This window comes from Globicephala melas, chromosome 13, assembly GCF_963455315.2.
Source record: "Globicephala melas chromosome 13, mGloMel1.2, whole genome shotgun sequence".
Taxonomy (NCBI): Eukaryota; Metazoa; Chordata; class Mammalia; order Artiodactyla; family Delphinidae; genus Globicephala; species Globicephala melas.
The window spans coordinates 52,140,012-52,164,944 of record NC_083326.1 but is presented as its reverse complement, the minus strand read 5'-3'; the positions used below and the strand labels follow the sequence as shown (position 1 = coordinate 52,164,944).

General features: G+C 42.6%; 2 protein-coding genes and 1 non-coding gene across 8 annotated transcripts in view; 1 reads left to right on the top strand and 2 right to left on the bottom strand.

Annotated features, from left to right (window-relative positions):
• Positions 1-10,921, bottom strand: part of CLUL1 (clusterin like 1) — a 31,220-nt gene extending 20,299 nt beyond the window's left edge. For all 5 annotated transcript variants that reach the window (XM_060310459.1, XM_060310458.1, XM_060310460.1 and 2 more), the window contains exons 1-5: positions 10,780-10,921; positions 9,826-9,944; positions 8,517-8,665; positions 3,501-3,668; positions 1,152-1,584 (exon numbers count right to left, since the gene is read on the bottom strand). In XM_060310459.1, the coding sequence (XP_060166442.1) occupies positions 1,152-1,584; positions 3,501-3,668; positions 8,517-8,665; positions 9,826-9,931 (856 nt within the window). In that variant the 5' untranslated portion in view covers positions 9,932-9,944; positions 10,780-10,921. The remainder of the gene's footprint in view (positions 1-1,151; positions 1,585-3,500; positions 3,669-8,516; positions 8,666-9,825; positions 9,945-10,779) is intronic.
• A 122-nt stretch (positions 10,922-11,043) lies between these two features.
• Positions 11,044-11,154, bottom strand: LOC115845064 (U6 spliceosomal RNA). The gene has a single exon (XR_004036312.1). It is a non-coding gene; the product is annotated as a U6 spliceosomal RNA (small nuclear RNA).
• An 11,135-nt stretch (positions 11,155-22,289) lies between these two features.
• On the top strand, positions 22,290-22,718 carry LOC115845061 (endothelial differentiation-related factor 1-like). Of its 2 annotated transcripts, XM_030842671.2 has the most exons (2): positions 22,290-22,499; positions 22,551-22,718. In XM_030842671.2, the coding sequence occupies exons 1-2, from the start codon at positions 22,290-22,292 to the stop codon at positions 22,716-22,718; spliced, it is 378 nt and encodes a 125-aa protein (XP_030698531.1). The 2 variants fall into 2 exon arrangements, with proteins under 2 accessions (XP_030698531.1, XP_030698530.2); XM_030842670.2 differs by having other exon boundaries at positions 22,290-22,718.
• Positions 22,719-24,933: the final 2,215 nt, after the last annotated feature.

Here is a 24,933-nt window from a genome sequence, read left to right as displayed (position 1 = left end):
CCACAGCCCCTGCCTGCCTATTTTTGATAAACTGTCCTCATGTACTCATCTGGGAAGAGAATCTGTTGAACTTGCTGTCTGGTTAGGGTAGGGACACTGGAGAGAGAAGAGTATAAAAGTGTAACAAAGGCTTTTTTTGTTTGCTGTTTTGTTTTTGTTTTTACTTTCTGCACTTGCAGGGGACCCTGGATCTCTAGATTATCACTGAGGTGGTGGTGGTGCAAGGAAGGAATTGACTAGTTTAGATTCCTCATGTAAGTGGGATATAATATTTGTCCTTCTGTGTCTGGCTTATTTCACATAGCATAATGTCCTCCAGGTTCATCCATGTTGTCACAACTGGCGGGATTTCTAGAAGGAGCCCGTTTCATTTTTTGTTAGAGAAGAGCATCCCTGTCCTTGACTTAATGTTCCATAGAGATATGTCCAAGGAAACACAGATTCTACCTGTGGCCCACACGGCAACTCTCATTTCTGAGATGCTGCCTCCCAGGCTCTCCACAGAAACCCGAAGAAGTTACCTCCTTCTGCCTTAACAACATAAAGCAGCATTGCTTTTTCCAATATGGAATATCAGAGGGCATGAGTGGTATTGGTAGAAGGCGATTATTATCATTTACAGAAATTTCTACAGTCTTGGGTTTGTCTCTGAGTATTTTCTCTGGTTTTGTGCATAAAAGATGTGATCTAAGGGATTACAGTAGCGATGCAGAGGAGGTCACGGAAGGCACTAAATATGACCTGGTTTTACATGGCACTAAGCTTTCTCCCCAAACTGGAAGTTGAGGAGCCTGGACTGATTTTAAAGAAACCCCATGGTGTTCAAGCAGAATAGAGCCAAGCATCTGCCTGAGTTTTAATAAAGGAGGCAACTGTCTTTTTCAAGTTCTCACCTTACCAGCATTTTCTTTCTCAGCTTTGAAAATTTGCTCTAGAAATAGAGAACAGCCCCACAGAGCTCTCGACAAAGACGGGAGAAGGCTAGTGTTTGGCAGACCTCAAAGCTTTTTCTAAGAGGCTGTGAGACTTTGATCATCCATAAACCATCACTCTCAGAAACATTGTACAATGACTTAGAAATGGCTACCATTTCCAAAGTTAAATAAAACTCAACTTTAGTACAGATATCTAAATAATCTTTTAATACTTGCCTTTGCCTTGTTTTGATAAATCCTCGATCGCCTTCAGCATCTCGGTAACTGTTGCACTGACACTTTGATAAATAGAGAGACTGAAATTACAAAACAGCTGGAAGAAGCTGGGAATGTCCCAGCTTTGCACAGGATGTGCTTTTTTTGCTGGCTCTTTGGAAAAAGCTGGAAAAAAGTAAGGCTCCATGAAGTCTGTATCTGACATGAAATATGATTGAAAAGCCTGGTCAAATTCTTGCTGCATCTGTTTGAAGACGTCAAAACTCCTGTTATAGAGAAATCCCACATCCACAGTCAGTTGGCTGAACATGTTCTCTATCTGGGTCAGTTGTGAGTCTTCCTCAACGAACTTCTCACCGATGGGAAGGTCTTTTTCATTATCTTCATGGAAAGGAAACAGAAACTGATATATCTTCCCGAAAAAATGTTCAAGCTGTAGGGTGGGATGGGGGACAGAAATGAAATAAATTAATTTTCTTTTGGACTATTTTTTTCTTGTGAATTTTTATGTCAACTTACAAGTAGTCATTCCAAATCAAGAACAGTTCTGGGCAAACTAGGTAAAGGTGATCCACTTTAAGATAATTTATTAACATTCATGTACCTGGCTTTGGCTTTGACCATGGAAATAGGGTCTGAAGTTCCTCCCGGTTTCTGTTTGTCTACCAAGGCCTAAGAAGGCCAAGTTCTCAATATTATTGACAAGCCACAGTCCTGATGTACTGGTGGTGGTTGGCATGCATGGTTTTAGACCGTGCAGCCTGAAAACTGTGAAGAAGGCTCTTGTCTTTCACCTCTGCCTTAGTTCTTCTTCTTTTTTTTTTTTCCTTCAGTGGCATGCTATTCATGTCTTTATGCTCTCCTCTCTCTCATCTCATAAATTAGTCCAGGGAAAAGATCAATACATTCACACTGAACTATAGATGCTTAATACAGCTAAATAGGTTACTTCGAGATGTTACATATTACCAGTGATCAAAGCCCTCCTTGGCTGTAGTCAAAGGAATGAAGCTCTAATTATAGAATTTCCTATTCAGGGGGAGATCTTCCAGCAGTCACACCATGTTCTATTTCATCTATGTGACACATAAGTTCGTGCCAGAACACAGTTGCCCTTGTATGATAGTGATATGACCCTGTTGTATGTTTTGGAATGTAGCAACCATCAAACATCACTGTGGGAGCACTCCCCACCCCTGCTCAAGGGCTGTTCAAAGAATTCTCCAGGGATTCTTAGAAGACTCATGCCTTTCTCAAAAAGTAATCTGGGTGGATCATCTGCCTCTCCCTCTGTCAGCTTCTGTTTACCTGAACACAGCCACAAAAATGAAACTTTAAAGGCCCAAGAAATTGTCATAAGGTCACACAAAAGGTGCAGATAGGAATGGTCTCCAAAGCTCCTGACTTCCAGCCAGTGCTCATTCCAGTATACTCTGGTATGTTAGAGAGTGGCTATAAAAATAGAGCAGATGCAATTAACAGTGGAGGCAAATTAACTTGGCATATGAATTATCCTAGGGGTTGTTCCTTCTGTAATTGGGGAAGGCCTTGCCAAGCCAGGCGCAGACTCTGATTACTGCATGCTCTGATACGGAGGGGAATTTCTCTGCATTGCCTACTCAGCCCACTTCTTGAAGGGGAAGGGAAATTCAGGCCAAGAGAAGAGGAGCCTTTTATGGGTCAGAGCTCATCCTAATCAGGTCACCACCCTCTGTGATTCCCTCTGCCCAGAAAAGAGCCAAAGAGGACAAAAAAGAAAACATGCCAGTCCTACAGGATGTGCATGGATTGGGGTAAAGGGGACGTGAATGTGGGTACGTGTGTGCACGGGCATGTGTGTGCTGCCACAAGAGGGCAAGCCCGTTGAAGGAGAGACTCAGGAGGCAGAGGACACCTTCAAAGGCTTGGCCTCCAGAGAAAACATTAAAGCAGGTTGAAATCAGAGACTATAATACTATTATTCAGAATGCAATTCAGCAAACATTTATTGAATGCCTACAATGCTTAAATGAAGGCAGATAATATATGGTTCCTGCCCTCAAAAAGCTTACAATCTAGTGGGAATGTGTTCATAAATAACAAATACAAGGCAGAAAGAGTCAGGGTGTTTCTGAGAGATACACACAGTGTCCTGAAAGGGAGGGCAAGCACTGGATGGCTGTTCTAACTTAAAAATTATATATCCACAAGTGATTCATACATAAGCATGAATGCTAGATTCTAGGTTGCAAAAGGCCAACATCAGATCATCCATATCTATTCTAAATATTAACATAAGTTAATTTTTAAAAGTAAGCTGAAGCACATACCTTAAGAACTTAGAAACCTTGAGCTCTATTTTTCCCTTACCTTGTTTTTCATAGAGGACCAACTGTTTGGGCAGGTTGTATAAAATCTCATGCAGTTACTTTCCAGGCAAGATTTGCATTCATCCCAGGAACCTGTCAAAGACACCTGGCATAGCCTTTCTTCCTCTTCTAGATGTTCTTGAACTTCATTCATAAGTTTCAGAGCCTCCTAATTAAAAAGTAGAAACACACACCCTATTTCCATTTCATGACTCTATGTGTTGTACCTTAGTTGATCTCACTCTTTACAAAATGTGCGAATTCTAAACTAAACCTCTGGGAATTCCCTGGTGGTCCAGTGGTTAGGACTCGGCACTCTCACTGCCAAGGGCCCGGGTTCCACGATCCCTGGCCGGGGAACTAACATCCCACAAACCCTGTGGGACAGCCAAAAATTAAAACAAAAACAAAAAATACTAAACCTCATTCCTTCTTCAAGCCCTTAGCGTCTGACAGATCTACCCTGAAGCTTTCTGTTAAGAGCACTGCTTGATCTCTATTGAAGACCGGGGCAGTTCTTATTCACCTGTTCATTCGTACAGTCAACAGCTATTTATTGAGTGCTTGCTATGGGATGGACATTCACTGCCTGTGGGTGAAGCAACAATGAAGACACAGCCCCTACTCTGCTGAATGACTGTAACTGATCTGTTTACTTGTCTGTATTCACTTCTAGTCCTTGAAGGATGTGGAAGATGGGTTTTTAAGGCTTACAAAGTTGATACATTTATTTCCTTCATTTATGCTGCTTTTAATTTTTGTATGTTCTTAAACACTGCAAGGAAGCACAATTCTTGTGTATCAAATCAAATCTTGTATATCAAATTCCTGTGTACTCTATATCACAATTCTTGTAGTGAGTTGCATTCTAATGGCAAAGATGCTGTATTCTGAGGGGCTTCGTTCTTCTCATCCACATTCCAAGCACTCCCCCTTGTGGTGCCTGCTGTACTCGGCCAGGTCCCGCCCAGCAGAAGCGACACCTGTCCCTGAGAACGTCAACCCTGCCCCCAGAGCTCCCCCCAGGCCAGGCCCACCTAGACCCCCCCCCACCCCCGTCTCCCTGCAAGTGTGGGCTTCTGCAGACCGGCTCCCTCCAGGCCTGAGAAGTAGTTCAGGGGATTTAGGGGATATAATGGACCTGTCCATAAGGAGAAAGCCTCAGAGCGGATGAAGACTCCCTTAAGTGAAAAAAAACACGAGGGAGCACAGTTTCTAACACCAATGTACTATGCACTTTTACCTACGGCAAAAGAAAAAGAAATCACCCTTTCCTGGCATATTAAGTCCAAAGAAACACCTGGGCACTGACAATCCCCCCACATTTCCTCTGCAGGGCTCAGATTTTTCAGCTGCTCTCATGGCAGAATCCTGGGGCTAAGCTGGGTGTCATTTGCTACGTCCCACATAAGAAACCTGGCAGGGCTCCAGTCTGCCAAATGCACCTCGTGATCCAGACAGGTTTAACTTGTCTCTTTGGGCTTTGCAGAACAATTTTGGAATCCTACAACTTCTCAAGAAAGGTTGCCTCACCAGGACAGGCAACAGTACTGCCCAGATTTTCTCAATCAGTCTTTTAAATATTCTGCCCATTGTCACTATAAACCGAAATCCCACTATTTCCAATTACAAACTACACTCACTGTGGACCCTTGGGCAAATTATTTAACATCTCTGAGTCCCTGTCTCCTTCTTAGCAAATAGGAATAACTGTAGGATCTACCTCTTAAGGTTTCGTATTAAGTGAGATGAGCAAGCAAGGCACATAGTCCGTAATCATCTGATTTCCTTCCACTCACCTCCAAGAGTGTAACAAGAACCAATGACCAAATCACATGGCCCAAGTTTTGGTACTGAAATGTTGCCATGGAGGAAGAAGGTCTCTGGTTTAGGAATGCCTTGTCCATGCCTTCTGCTTCCCCCTAAATGTCCCACCCAGCGATAGATTCCATACTTAGAACCCTCTTCCTGAAGTTCAAAGTCCCACACAAACCTGGATGGGGGTGTGGGGCGTGGGGAATCACTTGAAGCTGCTTTAGGGTTTCCCACTTTAGTAAGAGCAAGTTTCAGATGCTCCCACTAAATATAAATAGGGAGAAGCTGATGAGGAGGATCGAGATTACACTGGATCACCTGAGGATGGGATGTGTTTTGTTCTGGGAGACTTGGGGGCACCCACCCCATATTTGTCAATTCGTGATTTGTGTGAAGTATCCTTTATTTTAGATTGAAAATAATTTTAGGGAGGGAAACTCAGGGTTAAACAGGTGTTTCCTTTTTTTTTTTTTTTTTTTTTTGCGGTACGCGGGCCTCTCACTGTTGTGGCCTCTCCCGTTGCGGAGCACAGGCTCCGGACGTGCAGGCTCAGCGGCCATGGCTCACGGGCCTAGCCGCTCTGCGGCATGTGGGATCCTCCTGGACCAGGGCACGAACCTGTGTCCCCTGCATCAGCAGGCGGACTCTCAACTACTGGGCCACCAGGGAAGCCCGGTTTTTCCTTTTTGAAATGAATTTTTAAATGAGTACCCAAACCTTAAGAGTATAATTCAATGATTTTTTAAAAAATAAAATAAGTATGTCTTAAGAAATAATAAAAATTCTACTAGCTCCTGGGATTCTTCAGGGTCAGAAATGGAACTAACACTTGCTAACCTGACTTACACCAAGCATTCTTTCCATAGCATGTGCTCCCTCCTTGGCTTGCCAGGAGGCCCGGGAAAGGGAGAAAAACAGAAAGTCACTGGGTCTTCCACAGGCACAGCACCAGTGGACTTTGTCCTGGGTCAGTCATGACAGGGTTACAACATTGTAAAGCAACCCTACTCCAGTAAAAATTTAAAACAACAACAACACCACATTAATTAACATCTCAAAACTCAGTTTCCTTAGCTGTAAAATGAAAGTGATGGTTTACTCAGATGTTGGAAGGACTGCAGGTGATAATGTGTTTTATAAAGGGCCTGTGAATGATATCTAGTGTGGTTGTTCCCGGTGGCCAGACTCACAAGCCCACCAGGGAAGAACACAGCTAGAGGGGCTTCCACATTTTCCTCATGAGGAGCTGGTTTTCATTTCCTCAAGGTCTTTTGATCTCTGCCAAAAGGGAGGAGGGCTTCCAGCTGCTGGTCAAGCAATCTCCTTTCCTCGACAGGGACCCTGTGTGGTGCAGGGAGAGGGATGGCTGCAAAATCAACCAGCTGGTGACAGGCTGACTACAGCTTTGGGGTCCCAGCCTGTGATGTAGCCCTGCTCCAATGGATCAGGGGACACCCAGTGGCCACCGTGAATTCCAGCAGCTCCGGAGCTTGGCAACCCCCAACTTTATAGGTCTACAGGTCTAGGTGTAGATCAAGGTCTAGAGAAGAGATATTAGAACTTGTATTTGTGTTTTTTAAATTTAAAAATCAACTATGGAAAGGAGAAATGGGGGGTTGTTTAATGGGTATAGAGTTTCAGTTTTGCAAAATGGGATGAATTCTGGAGATTGGTTGTCCAATAATGTGAGTGCATTTAAAAATATATATTTCTTTATTTATTTGGTTGAGCCGGGTCTTAGTTGCAGCTCGCTGGTCTTAGTTGCGGCATGCATGCAGGATCTAGTTGCCTGGCCAGGGATCAAAGCCGGGACCCCTGCATTGGGAGCATGAGTCTTAACCACTGCGCCACCGGGGAATTACTGTGAATGTATTTAATACTGTTGAACTGTACTCATAAAAGTGGTTAAGATGGCAAATTTTATGTTATGCATATTTTACCATAATTAAAAATGTTTTCATGAAAATAAAATTGAAAAGTAATTTACTCCCAATTTTAAAATTTAAAATATTTTCCAAATTATTTTTATAGTTTTGATATTCTCTATAAGGGTATGTTGGAAAATAAATTTAAAAATTTTTTAACTGTTCTGAGTGTTATGTTAATGGTTAATGATATTAAACTATGAGCCATGCAATGTCTATAATTTAGAAATGTATTGAGCTTTATACTGTAACATATGAACAGTTTATAATATGGCCCATAGACATTTGAATATAATGTATATTCTCCATTGATAAGATACATAGTTTGGACAACAACTATTAAGGTATTTGAATTAAAAAAATTGATGAGGCTGATGTACTATTTCACATGCACTGGTGCTTGTGTCAGGCCATTGTGTGTGGCTAGCTGTGCGTGAAGACCCTGCGGAAGAGACACTGGTTGCCTCTCTCTGTTCACTTGGGGCCAATTGCAATGACTTGCCGTTTAAGAGAACTCAGGTAAATGATGTTTTTTAACTACTTTTAACTAAACTAGCCCTCACAAAATGAACAGGAGGCTTTAAAAGTTTCTTGGAAAAAAACCCCAGCAGATTAAAAAATATGAATAACTTAAGCTCAAGTAGATAAGAAGCAAATGGCAGGGCTGCCACTTTTTCATTACAAGCTCTTTGGCCTTGTGTCAGTAAAAATATGATCTAATCAGATTTGGCAATAAGCTAAAATATTTTCAAAATATCTAGATGATTTGAAATATGGACTTACACCTACCCAAGCTAATGATGATCCCTAACTGCCTTCTGTGCCTTGAGATAATAACGGTAGCAATTCATGTGTCTAATTTAATAAATTAATTAAAATGCATATATTCAGGAGTGGATGCTAACAATAATTATGGTAATAGGGATGGGAAAGAAAAAAACTTTGGAGGCCACTGATGTAGCCAAAAACTCCCAGACACTTTTGACACAATATCCCAACTCAAAAGGCACCAATAAAGCATTTTTAAGAAAGCAGCACTTCCCAAACAAAGCCGAATCCCCCAAATTCCCGAGTTTGGAGGCCAGCGAAGGCCTGATCTACAAGGAATATCTTCTTTGGAGAAACTTGAAATTTTCTTCAAACTCTTCCTCCAGTAAGTGCTGCTCTCCAGAAAATCTATGATTAGGGTAAATAAGTAATTCCTCCAGTGCACTCAGACATGCACTATTTATGGTCCAGATATAGTTAAGGACAGGTGTGATTTTCAATGACTGTACCTGCTTTTCTTCTCTGCATTTCTTCAGGGTTCTCATTAGGTTGCTATGTTCCTCCTCTCTTCTTTCCATCAGGATTTTCATTTGCTTCATGCCAGTCAAAGCCTTCTTCACCTCTTCATCTATATCTATCTCCCCAGCCTTGGAAAATCCTAAAAGATTACGATGTAGTTGTAGTTTTTTCTTTTGAGATCTGATCAGATTACAATGTATCAGAACACAATGAGTTCGCCAACTTTTCATGTTCCCCCAGCAGAGGCTTAATTGTTTTTTTTTTTTTTAACAGCATCAAACTTTGAAAGCAGATCACAATGATTTGGGCTGTCAGCTGCCACATGGACATGGCTACCACCCGGGTGATATCTTCTGTTCCTCACTTCTGAACTGCTAGCCAAGTCAGAGTTCATTTAACCCTATTCTTATCATTTTCCTCAGGGCCTGTTTTCATTTATCCAATTGTTTTTCTTTCCCTTAAAACTCAAGTGTGTTTATATTAGAAGAAAACATTGAATTTTCTTCACAGACAATTTATATTAAATGCCCAACTGGGAACCTTAAACAGAGTGAACAATTTCCTTTTCTTTCAGCTTCAGTTACCTTCCCAGGAGGCATAAAACCTAGAAAGCATCTTGTATAATGCAAGATTCTTTAATAACCTACTGGACATCTCTTACACCCCTTTAATAAGCCTTTAGCGAGTATGAAATTCATGGTTTGTCATTCTCTCTTCACAATAGCCAATGTGGCCACCAGAGGAGCTTAATCTGGCCTCCAAATTTAATTACAGATCCCCAAAAAAGAAACGTTTAAACTAATTTATTTTCCTGTTAAGTACTCAAAGCATATCTCATCAAGCAAAGGCCACAAGTTAATGAGCACAGACCAACCAGATTCAATGTCATTATAACCCATTCTTTCACTATCTCAAGAATAACTGCATGGATTACTTTAATTGTTTAAATTTTTCAAATGCTAGAAAAGAATTTCACTGTTCATTAAAACTGTGCTCAGAGGACACCAAACATCTGGATGAGACCAAGCAATGCAACTCAAAACGTTGGCAAGTTTTATCTCTGTGATGGCAAACATCTGGATATGTGGACCATTCTCAGAGACGCATTTGGAATTTTCTATTTTTATCCAGATGCTTGGCGTCTTGTCTACTTGGCTTAAGTGCCTGGAGAACATCTCACCGTGAAACTAGAGGGCATCCTGAATACGGTTATCTCTCAACTGTAAATCACCGTAAATGCCAGCAGGACATGCAAACAGGCAAACGGGACACAGCGCAGATAAAAAAACCAAACATTACCCTTCAGGCCTCCATGGATAGCAGTTTTGTCCTTCCACGTAGGTGCACAGTGACAATCTTTCAACCACAGCAGATACACAATAAACACCAAGAGTGGCAGCTTCATGTTTCCGTTGTGACTGCAAAGGAAAAATAAACCTGCATCAAATGCCTTAGGTTAAGTTAGTTTCTACTGGCATCAATTGAAAACACATGGTGATCCAAAGCATTTTTCTGTCAGTTTTTCTTTATGACTTTAGACAATGTATGCTGATATGGCTGAGACATAAGGAAACCTGAAATCTAAATAAATTTTTAAAAAAGACAACCCAAGTCCCTATTTTGTTTACATTCTTCCTGACAGTTAAATAAGGTCATCATCTGAAGCATTTGAAAATTAGGGCAACCAATAGCATGGATAACAGCCCCATAGAATCCAAACTACATTTTATTTCCTTGTCAACAGTAAATATTCCCAAACACAGAATTAGGTATGTCAAAGGGACTGTTTTTTTCAAAATTCAGAGTCCACAAGTAAGTTTTAACCTAAATGGCTTACTACTTATTTTTTTATGAAAGCAAAAACCCCTCAGATTTTTCTCATACATCTTATAAAGTCCATCAGGATGTATGAATCATGCACAGTTAAATTTGTTTCTTCTCAGATAATAAATTTCCTTTTAAATTTAATTTGATAAATATTAGTTGCAAACATTCCAAATAAAAATGTATGCTTTCATAAAGTTATATCTATAAAATAACTTAGATTATCTTAATTCCTCCCAAAGGGGATATTTATCTGCTTTATGTATATTTGTTATTTAAAAAAACTCCATTATTTAATCAACATTTGGGATATCTTTTAAAAATACTAGTATTTACAAAGCTATCACATTTTATATCTACGGTTATCATTTGGACTAATTCTCTTTCTATTAAGACCCTATTTACCAAATGAAGTTTTAATATATTTACCACCAACTTTGCAGGCTCTCCCCAGTGAGGTTGTCACCAGCTTCTGGAAGGACCTTCACTTTTCTCTGATTTAATTTTTGTCTGTGTCAGGGATTTTGCCTTGTTCTATTAATTTGATGACACAGTTCTTAATCCTATTAACCTAGCATTTTGAGGTTATGGTTTAAAATGCGGTAGGGTTTAGAAAGAAACACTAGAGGGCGGGCTGTCTACACGATCAGGAACAATGACCTTGAGTTACTTTATCTTACACAAATTTTTTTTTTTAATGTGGAATGCTTCATGAATTTGCATATCATCCTTGTGCAGGGGCCAAGCTAATCTTCTCTGTATCATTCCAATTTTAGTATTTATATGTGCTGCCGAAGTGAGCACACACAATTTTTTTTTTTTTAAGATTTTTTTGATGTGGATCATTTTTAAAGTCTTTATTGAATTTGTTACAATATTGCTTCTGTTTTATGTTTTGGCTTTTTGGCCTCGAGGCATGTCTCGCGAGGCATGTGGGATCTTAGCTCCCTGATCAGGGATTGAACCCACACCCCCTGGAAGGCGAAGTCTTAACCACTGGACTGCCAGGGAAGTCCCCACAAATATGTTTTGATAGGACTCATTAAAGCCTTAAAATATATATATATATATATTTTTTTTTAATTTGAAATTTATGGGACTTCTCTGGTGGTCCGGTGGTCAAGAATCCACCTTCCAATGCAGAGGATGCAGGTTCAATCCTTTGTTGGGCAACTAAGCCTGCCTGCCACACCTACTGAGCCCACATGCTCTGGAGCCTGCGTGCCACAACAAGAGAGCCTGCCTGCTGCAACGAAAGATCCCACGTGCTGCAACTAAGACTGGACGCAGCCAAAAAAAAATAATAATAATATAATAAAATAGAAATTTATTCTATGTATATTCTTTTATAGGCCAAACAAATTTCTTTGATTGAAAGTATAAGCAACAATATGAAATAAAGTAAATGCTTAGTTAAAACATTTTGAGATAACTAATAAGGACCTACTATATAGCACAGGGAACTCTACTCAATACTCTGTAATGACCTATATGGAAATAGAATCTAAAAGAGAGTAGATATACATATATGTATAACTGATTCACTTTGCTGTACAGCAAAAACTAACACAACATTGTAAATCAACTATACTCAATAAAAATTAATTAAAAAACATTTTGAAGATTATTTATAGTCATTTGGCATTTTAAAAAATACATGCAAACACATTTTAACTAAAGTGATAACACTGAGCATATAAGTGAGTATTTTACTACAATTTGATAATTGATTAGCTGAACTGAAAATTCAGCGAAAAATTCATTTAAAAGCAATTTAGAGAGTCACCATAGCCAGGTGTTGTCTGGGTCTCTCTGGCTACTGAAATCTCAAGATTGTCTTGGGCCCCCTTTGCAAGTTTTGAAGGATTAGCCAATCAATACTTATTAGATACTCAATACTTTCTAAGCAGGTCACATTGTTTTGAACTGGTTCACCTGCCTTTCAGGGCCCTTAGAAGTTGATCCTTGTGTCTGAGTAACTTGCAGTCTGGAGTTTATCTCTGCTCTGCTTGGACATAGGGATGGGCAATTACAGGACACACGTGAAGTCCTGCCTACACCTCATTTCAGCTGTTTTGACTACCTGCTGAATCTCTGATTTAGTGGAAAACCTCTTAGCTCTGTTGGAAAACAGATCAGTTCAAAGCAAATTGACCTATTATCATTTTAAGAAGCCTCACGTCATTTTTGAGCAACTACAATCCACACCTACAAACAGATGTGTCCTATCCTGAGAGGTGATTGGTTGGCCAAAGGAAGAAGCAGTACTTTGGGTATTTTTCTCAGAAAGAGGAGAGCACAGTTCTGGGAAAGTCAATCATAGGAAATTGTGCCGCATCAGTGCAAACTCTGACCCTGAGAACCTTTCTTGTTAGTTTGCTGTTGTCCAAGTTTGGACCCATTTGAAGTCCTGGCTGGCATCTACATGCTCTTTTTCGACAACCCACATTTTGTTGAAAGTGGAACCAATGTTTAGGAAGACTGGTGGTTCATTCTCTAGTGGTAGATTTTTTTCTGTATTCCATGTTCCCCCTTTAAGTGTAATTTCCTAGAAGAGAACTTTATTGCTAACTAGTACTAATTACTTTTAAAATAGCCTGAAGCAGGGCTTCCCTGGTGGTGCAGTGGTTGAGAGTCCACCTGCCGATGCCAGGGACACAGGTTTGTGCCCCGGTCCAGGAAGATCCCACATACCGTGGAGCGGCTGGGCCCGTGAGCCATGGCCGCTGGGCCTGCACGTCCGGAGCCTGTGCTCGGCAACGGGAGAGGCCACAACAGTGAGAGGCCCGTGTACCGCAAAAAAAAAAAAAATCCTGAAGCTTCCAAAAACTTTCTTCCTCTAATTGTTTCAGCTGTTTTCACAGATGCCATTTTGTTCTTAAGATTAGGTAACACTTCGTGTGAATCTGGTTACTTTCATAATTATGACATCATTACATTCAAGATTTAAGTGGGTTGTAAAATATTATAGCTAGTCAGTAACTAAGGACACCTAGAAGCAAGGTCATCTTAATTAAGAAGGACAACAAAAAGAGGCACAGGGTATTAACTGAGAAATAGAGAAGTCAGACAGATGGACTTCAAAATGTCAGGTTTATTGTTGGTAAGTTTGGGCTTGGACAGAGCATCTTAGATGTGTGCCCATAATGGACTTGCTACTATGTCACCCCTGATTATATCGGCCCACCCTGCCACTGGCATAGCTAGACAACCTCTGGGCTTCCCTTCGGGTAACTACTTGGCACAGAGCAGGCCAGGAAGCCTGTGCCACTTGTGCTGTTTCTTCTGTGGAGCCCAACTCCAGGATATGATGTCCGTGGTCCGTGGAGCTGTGTAACCCGGCAGCCCTGCATGTGTCCTGTGGATAAGTTGGGATTTGCTGTCTTGCACCAGTGAGGTCAGAAAGGGGAGGAAAGAGAGCGAAGCCTTAATGCTTTTGCCACAACTTGGATTCTCCCGTGTGTCAACCCACTCCCGCTTGGGAGGGAGTGCTACTCTGGCAGAAGTCCCTTCCCTTCCCACCAAAAAAAAAAAAAAAAAAAATCAAGGAGGGAATGCATAAGAGAAGTAAAAGACAAGAGCATAAAGATCCAAAGAAATGACTTATGTAGATTATAATTAAACCGTGGGTAATTATTAGTCAAATCCATTTTACCTGCCTTTGCTAATCAAGGTCATTTTAAGACTTGCACATCCTCCAAGCAGCAGGCAGCTGAAGCAATAAGATGTTTGCCCAAGTTATTTTCCAGGTACTTGGAGTCAGCTGTGTCTAGTTGGAGATGAGCTGGATAGGACCAAGCTGAAGTGGTTAACACTGGTTAGGACCACCAACCCTCCAACTGGGCATGTGTGAGTGTCCAGTCAGTGATGTTTCGATGTCAGAGGGCCAAAAACTCCACCCTCAGGACCATGTTAAGCACCTCCAGTTTTGAATGTGCAGAGGCCTTCATAGAACGATGACAATTACCACACCTTTTCCCAAGCACTTTCCTCATGCTCCCCACGTTCCTTACCCCTCAGACCATCCTGCTTCTTTATTCTTTATCTCCCAAATACCCCAAGGCCTTTGCACCCCAAAGGGGGAGGATGGTCTGAGACTTGTTCTCCCATCTCCTCACTTGACTGCCTTGTGAATAAACCTTCTCTTTGCTGCAAAACTTGGCAACTCAGTGTTTTGGCTTGCTGAGTGTCAGGCAAAACGATCCTGGTTCAGTAACAATAGTAATAATTTCCCTAGCTCTGCTTCCTTCCTTCCTCCCTCCCTCCCTCCCTCCTTTTCTTCCCTCCTTCTTTCTTTCTTTATCTTCATCTATTCAGCCATTCATTTAATAAAATTAAAGATATAATTCACATCAAAAAGCAAAATTTTGAAGTAGACTGTAAATACTCTTTTGGGGCAAATGTTGGCAGAGAGGACCAAGGGTAAAGTATAAAGTTCACTGATTTAAGAATCAGGTTCTGTCAAAATCCTTGCCTCGTGGTGGGCTCTGGATTTCTCTGTGTCCTCATCTAAAAATGAGAAATTATTGGAAGAAATAATCTCAACACTTACTCCCAGCTCTAAATATCTGTGATTATTATTCTTGTATTCTCATCAAGCTTCAACATAGTTTGAGTCCATCTGTAAAATAACACAGCCACCTTATCTCTTGTATAGAGTTACTGAACAGGTCAAATTAGTTAATACAAACGAAAATGATTTATTGAGCCATAGAGCACAATGTAATTGGAAGGTAGACCAACAACCTCTTTTAAAAAATTCAGACTAAACTAAAATGATTGTTTTAGGCTCATATAACATAGGCAGCAAAAGTAGGCATTGAATCCAGATTTCAAAATCTTTCATGAAAAAGACCAACCTTGAATATAATAAGAAGAATTTATATCCCATTTAACCTCATCATGAAATCAGAATTTATCAGAACAGACCAGCACCACAAAAATTTAATTATTGATCAGGATGTATATAAATACCAAAAGCATTCTAGAATTTCCATGACACCGAGCACGGTTCTTCTCTTGCGTCCAGGGAGTTCAGTCTTGGAACAGCTCATTTATCAGCAAATGTATGTTGGGCAGCCTTGTGTTCCACACACTGAGGTTCTACGGACGTTGGGGCGAGACAGAATAGATGGTCCCTACCCTGTAGGAGCTCCTGTTACATTCCAGGGGGAGGGAAGTGGACACCACGCAAATAAGTACCTAAGCAAGAACATATCAGAGCGTGAAAGCTGTTACAAAGAAAATAAAACGGGATAAGGGGATTGCCTGTGTTTTGGAAAGTGGGGGCAGCTTTAGTCTGGGAAGCCAAGGGAGGCCTCTCTGAGGAGGGGACGATCCCTGAGAGCAGAGCCCAGTGCAAAATGGAAAGGTGAGGCCCCTCAGTTCAAAAATGAAGAATTTCAAGATGCTAACAGCGGAGCATTAAACCAATATGGGGCCATAGGGATCAGGGGGTGCAGGACTCATGCGCAAGAAGCAAGCCCTGCCTGAAAGATGGAATAGCAAGTGCAAGGGTAGGAACAAACCCTGCACGTTTGAGGAACTGAAAATAGGCGCACGTGGCGGAGGGCAGCGAGAGGAAGGGGAAGTAGGATGCTAAGAGGCAGAAAGTGCGGATCATGTAGTATGGCAGGGTCAGACATGAACAATTATTTTTAATAACAGGATCACTGTGGAGGATTTACAAAGGGCAATGATATGGTCTGATTGACTGGTTTTAACAGACCCCTGTGGCCACTGTGAAGGACCGATTATGGGACAGTCAGGTGGGAGGGGAACCAGGGGGGAGGGAGTTTCCATCACCTGGACAGATGGCCACACAAGGGTGGCTCCTTGGGCGGAGTGAGAAGTGGTCAGGCTTGGGACTTATTTTGGAGGCAGGACTGGATTGTGAGCTGAGGGAAGGAGCAGAATCACTGGGGACTGCTGGGGTTGTGATGCGCTAAGTGTGTCCAACGATGCCCTGCCCCGGATGAGAAAGCCTGGGGCGTGTAGCCCTCCCTCACTTCCCACGACTCCTGACCTGCAGCCTGGATTTCACTCTCTCTGCCAGTGGGAAGTTTTATTGTTAAACGCATCACGGAGCTATTGATCACCAAATCCACGGCTTACTTTTTGTCCTCTTTCTTGTCCTCCACGTGGCATTTGGCACAGTTGACTAGCAACTACTTTTTTTTTTTAATATAAATTTGTTTATCTATTTTTGGCTATGTTGGATCTTCGTTGCTGTGCGCGGGCTTCTCATTGCGGTGGCTTCTCTTGTTGCAGAGCATGGGCTCTAGGTGCACGGGCTTCAATAGTGGTGGCTCGCGGGCTCCAGAGTGCAGGCTCAGTAGTTGTGGCTCACGGGCCCAGCTGCTCCGCAGCATGTGGGATCCTCCTGGACCAGGGCTCGAACCCATGTCCCCTGCATTGGCAGGCGGATTCTTAACCACTGCACCACCAGGGAAGTCCCGCAACTTTATTTTTTTGCGGTATGCGGGCCTCTCACTGTTGTGGCCTCTCCCGTTGCGGAGCACAGGCTCCGGATGCGCAGGCTCAGCGTCCATGGCTCACTGGCCCAGCCGCTCCGCGGCATGTGGAATCTTCCCGGACCGGGGCACGAACCCGTGTCCCCTGCACCGGCAGGCGGACTCTCAACCACTGTGCCACCAGGGAAGCCCCCGCAACTATTTTTTTAAAGCAGCTGGTCTTTGGTATTACTGAACCATTCTCTCTGGGTTCTCCTCTTACTCCTCAGACTGTTCCTTTTATTTGTAGCAGGATGGGGTTCACCTTCCCCTTCATTCTTTTAATTCCACCTAGTCTCACTGGGTTCTCCATCTTCTAAATCTCCTTTATCTCATCCATCCCAACCCCTCCGCAGGAAGAGGGTCTTTTAGGATAATAACAAACCGCAATTATGCTGTGAGAGGCAGTGTATACTGCTCCCCCTGCAAGGGTGTGATGACACAGGCAGGCGGGAAGAGATCCCTGGGGTGAACCAAGCCAGGACCCCAGAGAAATGGAGAAGAGGCACATGTAAGGGAGACCAAGGGCACGTGACGTGGACGCAGCACTGACCAGAAGTGATCTGAGAAGAGTGGTCGACATGTTACATGAACCTCTGGGTCCAGGCACATTTCTTTTTTTTTTTTTAATAATTCTACAGCATTTCTATTGATTGATTGATTGATTGGCTGTGTTGGGTCTTCGTTTCTGTGCGAGGGCTTTCTCTAGTTGCGGTGAGTGGGGGCCACTCTTCATCGCGGTGCGCGGGCCTCTCACTGTCGCGGCCTCTCTTGTTGCGGAGCACAGGCTCCAGACGCGCAGGCTCAGTAGTTGTGGCTCACGGGCCCAGTTGCTCCGCGGCATGTGGGATCTTCCCAGACCAGGGCTCGAACCCGTGTCCCCTGCACTGGCAGGCAGACTCTCAACCGCTGCGCCACCAGGGAAGCCCCAGGCACATTTCTGACTAGTTGCAGGTAAGAGTGAGCTGAGCCTGTTTGCCCAACCATCCTGCTGTAGATCCCCATGGCTGCGTTCCGTATTCTTTCACAGTATTTGCAGAGTGCCAGCTGTGTGCCAGGCACTTAATCAGACATTAGACACCTGCTCGGTCTTTTTCCTGACCTTCTTCCTCTGTCCCAGCCTTAGATGTTTATATTCCCCAGGATTCTCTTCTTGGGGAAAATGCCAAGCCACCCTCTTTGGCTGATGTGACATGGAACCTCAGACACTCATAGCCAGCCTTCTACTGGCTGCCTCCTGGACTGCATGGCCCACAGGGATTTCAGACTCAACAGTTCCTAATCCAGCTTTTTCTCCTCAAGCTTGCCTTACCATGGGATCCCAGTCACCAGATCCAGATATTTGGGAATTATCCCAGACTTCCCTCTCTTCTTCAATCCAGGGGCCAACCCAAGCAGACTGCCAGACGATGTGTTGAATCTGGGCTCATGGAATGTCAAGACCCATGTGAGTCAATGGCTCGAGAAGCTCTATTATTATTGATAAACTAAAGCACGTAGAAGTCAACAGACCGTCAGAGCAAACAAGCAAAATTATATATAACTGCAAATCAAGTTTTTCTTTAAATTCTGACTACATTATTATGACCCTGGCAAATGTGTTTTAATTTGGTTCTTGATCTCCATGGCAACAGGATAGGTAAAATACCATATGTATTTGATGACAACTGGAGCCTATACCAATGACCTGTGGAGGAATAAATCATTCTATCAGTTGGATAGTACATTTCAGCCTCACCTTCTGATCCATAACTGCCTAAGTAGTTGCAAGTCCAAATTAAATAATAAAATATGAACAGGAGCATATAAATAATAGAATATATCACCTGGCTTGTTGGGTTTTTCTGAGCAAACTGGACTTTTTTGTTTAAGGTCGTTTACTTTTTAAAAAATTTTTTGGCTGCGTTGGGTCTTCGTTGCTGTGCGTGGGCTTTCTCTAGTTGTGGCGAGCGGGGGCTACTCTTTGTTGTGGTGCGCGGGCTTCTCGTTGCGGTGGCTTCTCTTGTTGTGGAGCACAGGCTCTAGGGCGAGTGGGCTTCAGTAGTTGTGGCGCATGAGCTTAGTTGCTCCACGGCATGTGGGATCTTCCTGGATCAGGGATCAAACCCATGTCCGCTGCATTGGTAGGCGGATTCTTAACCATTGTGCCACCAGGGAAGTCCAAACTAGGCTTTTTCTACATGGAAAAAAAAATTCTTCATGGGTACTGACTGCAAATTTTTAGAAGAAGGCAACACACCTAAAATATTAAAATGGGCAAAGAAATTATACACGTATCTTGTAGATAGATCAGGAGCCCTTACAAATGCTCTTTGGGTTATTGCCAGATTTTTATCCAAAAGGAGGCAACAGACTTGCCAGGATGAATTATCCTTATTTGAGTATTGAAGGAAATTGTGACTCTGGAAGGCAAAAAAACTAGGGAACATTTTGGGTTATTTGTAAATTCATTAAAAAGTAGAATAAATAAAACAAAAGTAAAAGAAACTATCCTGGAATTATTCTAAAGTAGGTGACGTAAAATACCATGTGTGTTTTCCTGAAATGTGTCCTTCCTCATTTTTATTTTTGAACTTTCTATGGGTAGAATGTTCTTTCTTCAAATTAGAATTAATTTTAAAACTCTTTCAGGAGCACGGATACAATCCTGCATAATAATAATAGCACATTGCAGAATAGGAACTCAAGCAACTAACAAAACAGAATTTGTAAAGCATCAGAATTTTAAAAATGCCAGATCACAACAAAGATCCTTTAAAATTTACTTAAATATTTAAAATGATTGTACTGAGAGCTGTTGTCTCTTGACAACGTAAATATGTTGTCAAGTTTTACTTTAGAGTTTTAAATTCAGTTTGCTTATCTTAAATTGTTTTATTTTAAAAGATACCATTTGATTATTAATAAAGTATATGTATACATATGTATAAGACACATACATATATGAAACAAAATAAACCCTTTTTGTAGTACTTGGTGGCTGCACGTGCTTTGAGGTTCATTTTTTACTAACAATGTCAGGCTTCATCCCCTACAGCTGGTCACTGCATTCTATCCATTTTATCTCATTCATTCACTCAAAAAGTATCTAGGCTGTATACAATTCTTCATAGCAGCTTTGTTCATAATAACCCCACACTGGAAACTACCCACATGTCCTTCGGTGGGTTCAGTGGGTTGAACAAACACTGGTACATCCATGGAATACTACTCAGCAAGAAAAAGGAGTGAAATATTGATACACACAACTTAGATGAGCCACAAGCAAATTATGCTGAGTGAAAAAAGCCAATCCCCGAAGGATCCATGATACACGATTCCATTTATGTAACATTCATGAAATACCATAATTATAGAGATGAAGAACAGATTAGTAGTTTTCAGGGGTTAGGGATGGCAGATGGATGTGGCCATCAAGAGGTAACATGATGGCTTGAGCGTGTTGATTATGGTGGCGATGCTACACATACACACGAGTGTGTGTATAACTGATGAGATCTGAAAACACTGTGATTATATTAATGACAATTTCTTGGTTTTGATATTTTACTATAATTGTATAAGATGTGAACATTGCAGGAGGCTGGGTGAAGTGTACATGGGGTTTCCCTATACATTTCCTTGTAACCTCCTGGGAATCTATAATTATTTCAAAATTAAAAATTAAAAAAATTCTCAGATTTGTCTGCACTGTCCTGGGCATTGTCCTCCTTTTTGATTTCCTTTATAATATGTGTCCCCTCTTTTTGCCCTGTTTTAGATCCCCTAAGAGCAGGGATTGTTGTTTTATGGTCTAATGAATCTCCAGTGCCTAGAACAGTGTTTGGCAGAGAGAGAGAGAGAGGCAGGCAGTGTGCATGTGAAATGAACAGAATTGCTTAACATCCTTACATGTCTTGAACCAAGTCTATTTCTCCACACTATCTCCCTCTGCTGCCTTCCCTATACTTAGTGCTCCAGCTGCCCTAACCTGCTAACAGTTGCATGAATACATCCTGGTGAGTTTTCTCTCCATGCTAGACATTGCCCTTCCAGGTCTTTCTCCCACTTATTATTTATCCTTCAGTGTTCAGATCAAGAAGCATTTTCTCATTCCCATTCTCTGGGCATTCTTGAGCATGCCCTCCTGTATCACACCATTCTACTTGTGTATATACCTCTATTACTTCACTTACCTCCTTTAATTCAGTAGCTTATTTACCTATTGAATCAGTCAGGGTTTGTACAGGAAACAGAAGGCACACTCAGATGAAATCATGAAACTAACTTTATGAAGGGACTATTCACAGAAGTGGGCAGAGGTAAGGAAATTGATTATTGGCTAAGGGAGCCCTGCAAGTGCTGGAGGCTTGGAGGAGAGAATTACAATCACAGACCAATGGCCAGAGCTTCAAGCCAAAACAATGCCTCCCATTGGCTGAACTCAACCAGAAGCCACAGAGCAAGACAGCCCCAGAGATGCAGCTCATAGAGGTCAATCCTTGAGGCGTGGAGCAAGGCAGAGAGAGGGCGAGAATGGATCTGGGGGAGACAGTGGCAAATAGAGACCAAGTGACACATGTTTCTCTCCCCATTAGAAGGAAGGTTCCTGAGGGCAGGACCATTTCTCATTCGTTCTTGTAGTCCCAGCACCTAGCACAGGGCTTGACCCAGGATAATCATCCAATAAATCCTCGTGGAAGTGAATTACAATGTTAGGGCATATACTATATTTAACTTAATATTTATAGGAAAGTAGGCGGGAAGGCGGGCAAGCTGTTTACAATCTGTCTTTGGCCCATTTTAATTTGCTTTCACATGGAAATGTTTTTATACGTTTCTTGATATCATATCTAACTTAGATGACAACAGCACAACCAAGACAGAATCCACTGGAAAGGCTAATTTTGGTCATCTTGCTTTGCTGAGTTCAGTCTAATAGCTCCAAAAGCAACACGAACCTGGAAATAGTTGTATCCACGTGGGGCTATCAGCATAAGACACAGGGCATGAGACACACAAAATATTTCAGTTAGGGATGCTTGTCTACTAATTGTACATCATCTCCAGATCCTGGCCCCCAGCAGGCAATGAATAAAAGCTTGCTGACTGTCTAGAGTCAGGCAAGCCATGTAGATTTTTGAGGCATGAAAGAATCCAGATACTCTATCTAATGATATACATCAGGCCATTGCGTAGGGTGACCAACCATCCTGGTTTGCCTGGGACTATCCTGGTTTTAGCACTGAAATCCTTCAGCCTGAGAAATCTTCTGTCTCAGGTCAGCTGGGACAGTTGTTCACCCTACAATTAGGGTTAATTTAAAAATACAGATTTAGGGGGCGGGGCCGCGGCGAGCCCCGGAAGCGGCCGAGCGACAAGGGGACGTCGCGTCGCCGGGTCTCGAGCAGCTGCCTCGGAGCCGCCGGACGGACCACCTGCCCCACCATGGCTGAGAGTGACTGGCCCAAAAAGGGCCCCATGGCCGCCCAGGCCAAGGCCAAGTCCTCCTCTCTAGCAGCTCAGAGAGGAGGAGAATATGTGGAGGCTTCCAAGAAATGGGCCGCCGGCCAGAACAAACAGCATTGGATCACCAAGAACACAGCCAAGCTGGACCTGGGGACTGAGGAGCTGCATCACGACCGGGTGAGCCTGGAGGTGGGCAAGGGGATCCCGCAGGGCCGGCAGAGCAAAGGGCTGACGCAGAAGGACCTGGCGACGAAAATCAACGAAAAGCCACAGGTCGTCGCTGACCGTGAGAGGGGCCGGGCCATTTCTAACAACCAGGCTCTGGGCAAAATCGAGAGAGCCATCGGCCTTAAGCTCCGGGGGAAAGACATTGGGAAGCCGATCGAGAAGGGGCCCAGGGCGAAATGAACACAAAGCTTCGAAATCAGCGCGTTCCAGCTGATCTTGTCTGGCTGGTTCCGCGTGACCACCAGCGCCAGCGTGGGTCTCTTCACGCGGCCACGCGGAACACGGGGCGGTAGCCCTGCCCGGGAGCGCCCTCTACCCCTACCTGCTGTCAGACTAACAAACAAAACCTTGCAAAGTGTTTGCTTCTCCTGATTATTTTCCTCCCTGTCCCCGTCCCTCACGTGGGGTGCGGAACGCTACCTTCCTCTCCCCTGGGGTCTGCCCCGTCACCAGGGTGGCTCCAGGGGGCTCGGAGTGGGACCACCTCGCACAGGGTGGGCAGCCACCGTCTGGGAGAGGAGCTGCGTCTCCCGCCCGGCTCGTAGAGAAGCTAATAAACATTTGTTGCCCTTCCAAAAAAAAAAATATAGATAGATAGATAGATAGATTCCTCACGATATAGCTTCATTGAGGCATTATTCAGAGGTGATAAAGCTATTCTAGCTCTTTGACAGTTATCTTAAGTTTTGTAAAACTTAGAATCTTCTTTGACTGGGATCTGGTAACTTTGCTGATGAATCAATTAAGAAGTCCTAAGAAAAACCCTCCACTGACAGTATTTTCTTAACCCCAAACCTTACAAACATACTTAATCTAATTGGTTCCTCAGGTGTAAAATCAAAATGTACTCTAGCATATTTACAGAAATAACAAGCCTCTCTTTCCACTAATTTCCTCAGGTTTCTGGATATATTTCCGAACACCTTGCCAGCCTTGTCTGTAAACTGCAAGTCTCTTCTGATATTCTATGGGAGGAATATGCACTCACAGCTATTGTACCAGTGGCCATTTCTAACTTTCGTATTTACATGCCAAGTGAGAAAGCAGTTGAGAACTAGTTAAGGCTTTTTGCAGCAAGTCTTCATCCTCAAACTTTTGGCTGAACTGTGGAAACTCAGTATTGCAATAAAACTGCCTGGTTCTGGAACCAGATACACTCCTTTTATTAGTGAGAAACATCATATAGATACTGATTTATGTCCTATATGGAAGTACAGGAAAGATTTAGCCTGTGTATAGTATTTATAATTTATGAGAGATTTTTAGAAAAAAAATTGGCAAATGGATTGCCTTGAATCTTGGTGGGAAAGGCTAAAGCTACTGAAGTAAATTAAAAACAAAAATCCAACTGCTGTATATACAGTAACAACAAGTGATAGTTTGCAAATAAGAGGAATAGTTACCCCATACCAGTCACCAAAATTAAGATTTGCCTCTGTGATGTGACAGTAAGGGAAATAATTTCATTAATACTTTAATTAAATTATTTATTAAATTAAAGTTAATTTAGATCAGCAGTCCCCAACCTTTTTTGCACCAGGGACCGGCTTCGTGGAAGACAATTCTTCCACAGACCAGGGTGTGGGGAGGATAGTTCAGGCGGTAATGCAAGCGATGGGGAGTGGCAGGTGAAGCTTCGCTCACTTGTCTGTCACTCACCTCCTGTTGTACTGCCCGGTTCCCAGCAGGCCGCGGACCGGTACCAGTCTGCTGTGGCCCGGGGGTTGGGGACCCCTGATTTAAATCATTATTAATTTTTATAATTGTGACAATATGACAATTCCATGATAGTGACAAAAATGTCACTGACATTTTTGGTGCTAAAAATAAATCCTTTAAATAGTTTTGGGGGGTATACTTTATTTTATTTATTTTTTTTTTTGCGGTACGCGGGCCTCTCACTGTTGTGGCCTCTCCCGTTGCGGAGCGCAGGCTCCAGACGCGCAGGCTCAGCGGCCACGGCTCACGGGCCCAGCCGCTCCGCGGCATGTGGGATCTTCCCGGACCGGGGCACGAAGCCGTGTCCCCTGCATCGGCAGGCGGACTCTCAACCACTGCGCCACCAGGAAAGCCCCTTGGGCGGTATACTTTTAATGAAGGAATTGTGTGATATGTGAGTTATATCCTTTTTTCTTCCAGTTTTATTGAGATATAATTGACATACAGCACTATATAAAGTACAGAATAATGATTTGTCTTACATCCATCACTACCACAAGAAGTAATGATTACCATGAGAAGTTTAGTGGAAATCTATCATCTCATATAGACACGAAATTAAAGAAATAGAAAAAAATTTTTTCTTGTGATGAAAACTCTTAGGATTTACTCTCTTAATAACTTTCATATATAACATGCCACAGTGTTAGTTATATTTATCGTGTTGTACATCACA